General features: G+C 38.7%; 1 protein-coding gene across 3 annotated transcripts in view; it reads right to left on the bottom strand.

Moving 5' to 3' along the window:
• Positions 1-9389, bottom strand: part of ccser2b (coiled-coil serine-rich protein 2b) — a 59998-nt gene that overhangs the window by 21739 nt on the left and 28870 nt on the right. For 2 of the 3 annotated variants that reach the window (XM_042508653.2, XM_042508654.2), the window contains exons 7-14: positions 8335-8425; positions 7639-7723; positions 5380-5475; positions 4899-5013; positions 3121-3210; positions 2093-2179; positions 1877-2002; positions 192-297 (exon numbers count right to left, since the gene is read on the bottom strand). In XM_042508653.2, the coding sequence (XP_042364587.2) occupies positions 192-297; positions 1877-2002; positions 2093-2179; positions 3121-3210; positions 4899-5013; positions 5380-5475; positions 7639-7723; positions 8335-8425 (796 nt within the window). The remainder of the gene's footprint in view (positions 1-191; positions 298-1876; positions 2003-2092; positions 2180-3120; positions 3211-4898; positions 5014-5379; positions 5476-7638; positions 7724-8334; positions 8426-9389) is intronic. The other variant, XM_042508652.2, reaches the window with a different exon arrangement.

The following is a 9389-nucleotide window of genomic DNA, read 5'->3' on the forward strand; positions in this document are numbered from 1 at the left end:
ATTTTCTCAGGTTTCATCAACATAAAAAGTGCTATGTCTGAGATCTAAAGCGAGGATGTCTGGATGCTGTGTGGCCTTGGTGAAGATGATGAGGATGAAGAGGAGGAGGACAGAGATGAAGACAGGAGTAAGCAGGGTGGACTGGTTAACAGGGTCATGATGGTTTTTGGGAGGGTTAATATGTGACTCACTTTTTCTAGCGAGGTGTGAGGGGATGCTGGGCTTCGGCCTCCCCCTGAAAGGCCTGGAGCGCTGATACTGCCAGGGTGGAGAGAGGAAAGGGACAGGAGGAAAAGCCTAAGGAGAGACACAGGGACGGACACAGAGGACGCTGATTCATAAAGAAAAGAAAGAGGAAATAAAAAGGGGACGAGGAGGATTTCAGATTCTGACTTTTGGCTTCTTGAAGGTAAAAACAGGCGAGAGCTTTTGTAAGAGCTAAAAAAACACACAACATAACAGCGCTGACAATATTCAGAGCAGCAGAAACCTCGTCAAAGGTACAAACAACCGTGCACAACTTCCAAAAAAAACCCTTCTCTCAGGTGACCTCAGCAAACTTCGCTCTGTAAAAAGCTCACGACAGCAAACAAACTTCAGTGTCGGAGCGTTTTAACAGCAGACGAATTGGAAGATGATGAACAGCTCATCATTAGAGCGTAAATTCTGCAAGTCACTAATCCAGTGAGCTCCACGCCGAGAGAGAAACCAAAGATGACTGAACCGACCACCAGGGGGCAGGATATCAGCTGTCTGTGCATGGAAAAGCAGATTTCAAACTGATGCCAAAAGTTCACTCTGAGAATCTGCAGACTTCACGAAGGCAGCAGAGAAATGTTTGAAGATTGATTTGCTCCATAAGTGAAAAACTGATGTTTAAAGATGCCATTTTCCCACAGACTGCAACAGTTTACATTCAAAATGCTGCCAAAAATTCAGTTTTTCAGATAAAATTTCTGAAATGTAACACAATTAATCTACCATGATAGCAAAATTTTGTCATTTTTTATGAACCTTGAGAATTTATTCAGCAAGACTTTGCAAGTATGTTTATGCAGCGTTTACAGTCAAACATTTCGCTTTTTTTGTTTCTTTAGATTATTTTTTGGGGCTTTTCATGGCTTTAATTGATAGGACACATAATGTGTGAGAGGGGGGAAGAGAGAAGGGGAGGCATGCAGCAAGGGGTCGAGGCTAGAATCAAACCCACGGCCGCCGCAGTGAGGATACAGCCTCTGTACATGGGGGTCCCACTCAAACCACTGAACCACCAGGCGCCCCCTGTTTTTATATATCAGAAACGGTTTCTGCAGGACAGTCTGAAGACACATAATAATAATAATAATAATAATAATAATAATAATAATAATAATAACAATAACAATAACAATAATAATAATAATAATAATAATAACACTGAGAAAAACATAAGCAAACTAAAAATAGTTAGATGTGAACTGTTAATAAATGAATATGCTCGCTGGTTCCTTCCTGATTTTAAGGGGTTTCAAGAATTAATACGAAATATCCATAAATATGTTTTAGTCAGGGGATGTCAGGTTACTCTGATAAATGAATGATGTTGGGAAATGCTGCTTTGGTGGAAGATTAAAAAGGTCTACAGGCTACGATAAAAGCGACAGGCAGGATGAATATAAATAAACCGAAGAATTAATTACAGAACACACAAAACGAAAAAGCTGTTAAGGAGGTAAGTGGGTTTTTGTTTTAAGGATGTTGTTCTTGTTCTATTCTGTCTGTAGTTTTCTGCTGAATCCTGATTTGTGAAGAACAATAAAACACTCAAAAACGATGTTATTAAACATTTTGGTCCGTGTGTGCGTGTGTGTGCGTGTGTGTGTGTGTGTGTTCTTACAGTGTGCTCTCTCCACGGCGTCTGCGAGGCCACGCTCTCTCTCTCCGTCACACTCGTCTGTGTGTGTCGATCCATCCTTCCCGGTGTCTCCTGGCAGCGACACCTGGTGGTTGCCGTGGGAACAGTCTGCTCGCAGGGAAACACGGACGTTACATTGAGCATGATTAAGTTTGAATTTCGTGTAATTCAGAGAGGAATCACGGTAAAGACACGGACCAGCTGCAGGGTGAGCTGAGCGATGGTTCGGTCGCGGCTCCTCAGCTCGTCTCTGAGCTGCTGCACCTCCTGCAGGAGCGCCTGCACCTGAACACACATACACACACTGTGAGGGTTGTGGGAAAGGAATTCTGGGAAATGTATGATTTTACTGCAGCACATGATGCTGGTTGAAGGAGGGAATGGTGGGCTAGTGCCTACAGTAATATTTCTGTTTATTGTGATGTAATTTCTCTTTAAAAACTTTGTATCTCCAAAATCTGTAAATCCTGAGCTAAAAGGTTACGTAAGCCAAAAAAACATCATCATTGATACCGTATTGAAACCGTATTGTGTCATTAAAAAAAAGACTGTGCCATCAAATCATTCAGTTCATTTTACTGACACCATAAACAGCAAAGAAGACATTATTGGCATAGTAAACAAGAAAGATGCAAAAAAGAAATTAGTAGATGTAGACGACTATTTTTAAAAAAGCAAAGGAAAAAAAAGTCCAGTAAACTATATTCATAATTATATATTATAAATTATTTTACAGAATTATAATAATTTTTAAAGCATTTATTTATTTTAATTTTTTAAATTTTATTTTAAGTTAAGACATTTTAAGTTAAATATTAGTTATCTATTAGTTATTAGTTATTATTATTAGTTATTTTTTAAGTTGAGTTAAATCATTCATTAATTGATATGACCTTTATATCTTTTCTCTTTTATTATAAGTCTGCATCTTCTATAATATTTTTATGTTTTATTGCTCTGTAAAGCACTTTGAATCCCCCTGTTTTATGAAATGTGCTGTACAAATAAAGCCGACTTCACATTTGCACGTACAGCAAAGTTACGTAAGCTCATGAGTGATGACTGGAAAAAAACAAATGTCTTAGCTCTCTGCTGCAGAGGGAAGAATGATCTCGCTATTATTGTTCTTATTTTTGATCTATTAAATCATAATCACACAAACTTTGACCTGCTGTCTGTGGGATGTCTGCTTTTAAAGGGTTAAATAAAGTTTGAATCGTGCTGACCTGAGTGTCAGAGCTGTGGGAGGAGTCATCGTTGGTCTCAGGACTCAGGAGAGTGTCTGTGGTCAGAGTGTCCTCGTCCACGTCCTCCTCCTGGACACACACACACACACACACACACACACACACACACACACACACACACATTATTAGAAGATGCATGGTGTTACAGCGGCTCTCAGGATCCACTCACAGTGTATGAAAACATTTCAGAGAAAGTTATATCCTTTCCCCCTTTTTTCTCACTTGTATTTTAACAAACAGCTGTGCAGATATAGATTTATGGAAATTGCATTCTGTCACGCTGAGTAGACAACATTTCTGAATCATACTGAGGTCTGTTCAGAATGAGAGCAAATACAATTTCAAGTCAATAAAAAGACACTCAAGGATGCAAATGGACATGAATTTGCTGCGGGCGGAGCAAATTACTTAGAAGACGCGACTGTGTGAGCTGAAATGTTTCACTTGGATACAAAAAAAAGTTGCGCTTATCATAAAAATGCATTTCCCCAACTTTATGAACAGCAGAAGACGAGAAAATAGCAGAAACACACAGCCGGTGCACACTGGAGGTGTCTGTATGGTGGCTCTTTGGCTGTTTGAGGTAAGTAAACGTGAAAAAAGCACAAATAACACAACCAAAGTTGACCTCACACTCACTTTGAAATGCTCACAGAATAAACTCACACATGAACACAGAAAACTGCCAAACTCTCATGCATTATTGCGTATGATGAAAAATAAACGTAGAGCCCTGAAATGATAGAAACTAGAGTCATATGTCATATGTCATAACTGCCTCACGTGAACCCCTTCACAGTCACACTAAGAGATGCTTTTGCAAAAACATTATAGACTGTAGAATATGTTAAATATGTTAAATGCATCAAGTTATTGAGAAAAAACCAAGTATGACGTGTTGTAAAAAGTGCAAAAGTCAATGTACTACAATGGAAATCTGAAAGCACAAGTAACTTAACACAATAAACAATGAAGCTGGAGCAGGCGGACCAGATTTGAACTCGATAACCCGGATAACCCGGTAGATTCGGCAATTTACGAGGGCTGGAAATCGCCAAAAATCAGCACAAAATTAAAAATGGCCGACTTCCTGTAGGGTTCGGGAGGTGGATCCAAGAGGCTTTTTTGTTTGTCTTGGCATGATACATAAGTGTGCTGTTTTTCATAAATGCATGTTAAACTGGGCATTGGGGCTACATGTTAGGGGGTGCTTTGGAGCCATTTTGCCACGCCCGTTTCCGAAACCACCAAAGTACAAAATTTTTCAGCAGGCCGGACGAGCGTACCCCTTTTCATGAGTTTTTGGGAATTATTAGGCCTTCAAACATGCAATTGGGGAGAAAACTAATAAATCCTTGCATTCCCAGAGGGTCCTCGCACCGCTGGGTGCTCGGGCCCAAATAAAAGCAGATTTAAAAAACATAAGAAAATGACAACATAAAATCAAATAGAGCATCCAGCAGGAAATCACTTAAAGGTCATGTTTAAAAGTATCAGTATTTGCAGGTGTGGTTTTATCTTTTCATACATTTTGACCTGACGAGGATCAAAGCATAATGGGAACTTTGTCTATAATAAAGTCGTGTGGCGTGAAAAAAGTGTGCAGGCGTTAATTTTCATCCTCATCTATGCTGAGTCTCAGACATTTAAAGAAAAGTGTCTTTAATGTTTTTGAAAGAAAATGTAAATTCTGCACGTCGTGATGCGTTGATATACCCTGTAGATGTCGAGTAAATATGGTGTTTGTGCCCTCTCACCTGCAGCAGTAACCTCTGCAGAAACTCCAGCTGCGATCTGACTGCTGAACAATCCTCAGCCAGCTCCTCCACATCCACACCCAGACCAGGAGCACCGGGGGACAGACAGGGAGACCTGAGGAGGAGAAGGACAGAGACATTAAAAGAAATCGAGTTAACGCGCCTCCGTCTGCTGCGTTCAGGGACGAGCATGAAACAAAGCACGACCTAAATACTGGTGTCACAAAAACATCTGCTTATAAAGCTGATTCTGATTCTGATATTTTTTGCTTTTTTAAAAATAAATTTTTACTAATTTCCAAATTTTTAGGCCAAAATCTAAGAATCCTGAAGAACTTCTAACCAGGAAAAGTTTCTGGTTGCAGTCTGTAATCTTCATCTCTAAACACCACTAAATCCCCCAAAATCTGACACACTGGACCAACAAATACTGATCCAGCAACACTGAGCGCCGAGTGAGACTGAAGACGCTTTTTGTCACCTTGGAGGACAGAGGTCCAGAATGAGGTCGCTGTCCCCGCTCGTGTCCGTCCTCTTATTCCCAGGATCCTCAGTTAGTTTGAAGCACTGGAAATCACTGAGAGGACAACGGAAACGTTTGAATTTAACATAATCAAACTGATTTATCTGATTTATTTAAATATAAAATCATTTTCTGTATTTCTGATTTGGAGAAAAAACATTTAATACTAATAAAATATTGAAATAATAAAATCCAGCATGAAAATGTTTCTTGTTTTGTGTTTTGTGTGTTTGTGAGTTTTTCTAAATTTTAGGTTCAAGAAAGGCGCAATATAAATCCAGCGTATTATTATTTTTTATTATCATTATTGAAATTTAGAATGTTGTTATGAATTTCTGATTTAGAGAAAAAAGAAATACAAATTAAATAGTGAAATAATACAATCCAGCATGAAAATGTAATTTACTCTTGTATCAATGTTTTGTTTTGTGCGTTTGTGTGGTTTCCTCTTTTGCCTTTGAAATGATTTATCTGCTTTATTTAAATATGGAATAAGTGAAATAATATAATCCAGCATGAAAATGTTATTTACTAGTGAGAAAAAATAATTAAATACTGATATTATATGAATATGAATTATGAATATTGAAATAAATTTTTAAAAAGCATGAAAATGTTATTTACCAATGATTTTTTTAATCATCCTTAATACCTTTTTCCTGAATGTTCTTTGTGGAAATTCGTCAATAAAGACAAAAAAAAGGAAACAACTTTGAGTTGTCTCATGTGTCCTCTGTTGCCTTTTGGTCTTTCAGAGTTTGGGAGGACATTGATTAAAAAAAAAACAAAAACAAAACAAAACGATATTTGTAAAATTGCATTTAAGACATTCAAAGACTTTTAAGGACCTGCAGACACGCTAATAAAAACTGATCACGGCTTCAGTATTTTCACTGGTAACTTAACTTTTATAAGTTTGAGTTGCCAAACTTAAATGAAAAAGCGTATTTCATGATTGCACATTTTGTCAATTACGAATGTTAAAAAACTCACGAAACCTTCACGTGGAGTGAACTCAAAAAAGCCAGAAGAGTTCAGAAGGCCGTGCACCAAAATCAGCGTTCAGCAGAGTTATTTTCTGAAGTCACTGAACGATGAGGACTTAAAAAAGGCCGCTCACATATTCAGCGCTGGGCTGCAATAATAAAAAGCTCAGAGCAGAAATTTATTATTCACCGAGGTTTATAACATCGCTTCCTCCTGTCCGTTCACTCACAGCAAAAACGTGTGATATTCTGATCCCATTTGGATACAAAATATTGATTTCGGTAACCCCGCGGCCTTCCCTCTCTGCCCCACCGAGCAGACATTCAGGCTCCAAATAAAGAGAACGAAACCTCATCTCAACTTTAAAACGAGCCCTTCTGACCCGCGCACGTCAATATGTGCTGATAACACTGATGTTGGCTCTCCCTTTGACCTTTTTCCGTGATAAATAAATCGAGTTTTTGGCAGCTGCAACTGTGTAATTGGAGAAAATGTGAATGTTTCATGTGTTGAAAGGAAAGTGAATATTCGTGGACACATTTTCCTTGTGAAGAGTTTGAAAACTCTGGAAAAGCTCTTTAGTTAAAGCCCCTTTCCTTTAGGGACTGTTCTTTATTTATGGGAGGAGGGGTGGCTGGGGTGTGATTTATTATTTTTTTTAACCCTTTGCACATCTACACATCTTTTTTTCTGCATTTTATTTATAGGCGCCTTTCTTGGCACTCAAGGTCACCTTACATCATCAACATAAAAGCAGACACAATATTAAAAAGACAAAATAAAATATAGAAATACAATTTAAAATTAGACAATGCAATTTTCTTTGAGCCTGTCTGAGTGACTTGCATTGCATAACCCTCCCTCCACCAAAAAAACAAGGCAAACGTAAAGGTGTTTTTTCTGATGGAAGCAGCCATCAATTAAAAAAAAATCAAAAATCAAAATAAATTTCCAAAAAAAAGCCAAACATCTTTTGAGATGAAAAAAAGTTTTCATATAGTTTCTGGCTTTGATGAGTCATTTTGATGATTTTTAAAGAGAACGTGGACAGAAGATTTAAAATTAAAAATAAACGGCGGTTAAGTTAAAATAAATACAAAAAAATATTTGTATGCCCTCCTCTAAGCGAAAAAGCAAAACAAAAGTCCCTCCCCAGTGCTTAGAAAACTATGAAATACCTCCACCTTTCTTTGGCACCACCCCTCTAATAAATAACGGACAGTCCCTTACCTTTCACTGTCATTGTGGACGTCCTGCGTCCCCCAGCAGAGCTGTCTCATCCTCCACTGAGCCATGTGGGCCATCCCGTCTCCATCTGCAGGGATCAAACCGGGATTATTACAAATGAAAAATGAGATTATTTGGCATATAAAAAACTAATTAAGACTAATCAAAACTCATCCAAACATTAAGAACTTTACTGAAATTTGCATATTGTGTTCAAACCCTGAAACGATCCTAACAGAATAATTTGCACAGAGAAAATGGAAATTAAGGATGTGGAGATAAACGGGTGGATTAGTGGACATTTAATTTTAATTTCTGGCATTTAATTCCACACACAAATATTTTTCTGTATTAGGATGGACATTTTTACTGATTTTAGCAAGATTAAAAACAGAAACTAAACTGTTTTGGCTGCTTTGGAAACCTTAAAGTTCAAAAAATTGTGTTTATACAGGCGGATTTTATGGTTCAGAACAAAACGTCTGAATATCTTCAGCGTGTGTTAACCACAGACCTTATTTAAGGCATTTTACCCAAAACCCATTCAGAGACTTTGAGACGAGGGAACCAGAAGTGCAGAACTGCTGACGGACTTCCACGCTTTAGGACTCATTACTTCACCACTCTATTTTTTTTATGTGACTTTATGACATAAACTGTCGCTTAAATACACACACACACACACACACACGGACGTACCGCTGTTCAGCGAGCCGTCCTCCGGGAGGTCTGCGTCCAACATGAGGTCATCATCGTCCAGATCACACGAGTCCAGGTTGTTCAAGACGTCCTGAAAGACAAACAGACACTGTTATTGTCTTTATTATCTGACATGTCGGTAAATGAGCTTTTTAATGTGCTGAGACGAAACAGAAACAACAATTTCCACATCGAAGTCGCAGGAAACAGACCAAAATGCAACGTTTTTTGTTCTCTCTCGATCGTTTTGCATTCACAGGTGAGAACAAGATTTTTAAAATGTTTGTTGGCAGGTTAAAAAATATCGAACATCGTCGATCGATAACACACAAAAGCAGCAGATGATGGGTTTATTTTCTCATCCGCCAGCCGGTCAGTGGGTGAACGTGAAGGAAAGTGCGTCATTACATGTGTCAGAGGAGGCGAATATAGTATTTTTGGAATAATTCCCTTCTTTATTTCCAATTTTTTTCAAGGTGACACACATGCAGAAAAAAACAGGGTACAGATCTTCACGGCCTTGCATGCACAAAATGAAAATCCCTGAGCGCACACAGACACACAAAAACAAAAACCCAAACCAATTTATTCTCTTTCTTCTGTCAAATAGCGGCTACAGCACGAAGGACGGGCGAGCTTTCAGGACACGTGCTCTGAAGAGACTCAGAGACCTTCCAGTCTTTGTCAGGCGCCCGCTGATCGATGCAGGCCGAGGCTCTGAGAAGAAAAAGTGATTTCGATTTTTTGGAAACTCAAAGAGCCTAAAAAAAAAAAAATTTACCATTTCAGAAAGCGTATTGAGCTGTAGCCTCTTCAATATAAAAATCAGTACTTCAAATATTCAACAGGTGAAGTCATTTTTCTCAGATTCGTGTTGTTTTTCGAGGCAGCATTACATCTGTTCATTCATCATATTATTATTACACAAACACGTGACGTCACAGACGTCATAAATGGAGAGACAGCAAGCTCAATTTGCGGCAGCGGCACCTAACTGTGGCACCTCTTGTGGCACCCCCAGATGCCGCAGCTAGGTGCCGCTAGCAGCCGCAGCA

Source organism: Plectropomus leopardus, chromosome 19 (genome assembly GCF_026936395.1).
Source record: "Plectropomus leopardus strain MGB_pleo_1.0 chromosome 19, ASM2693639v1, whole genome shotgun sequence".
NCBI lineage: Eukaryota > Metazoa > Chordata > Actinopteri > Perciformes > Serranidae > Plectropomus > Plectropomus leopardus.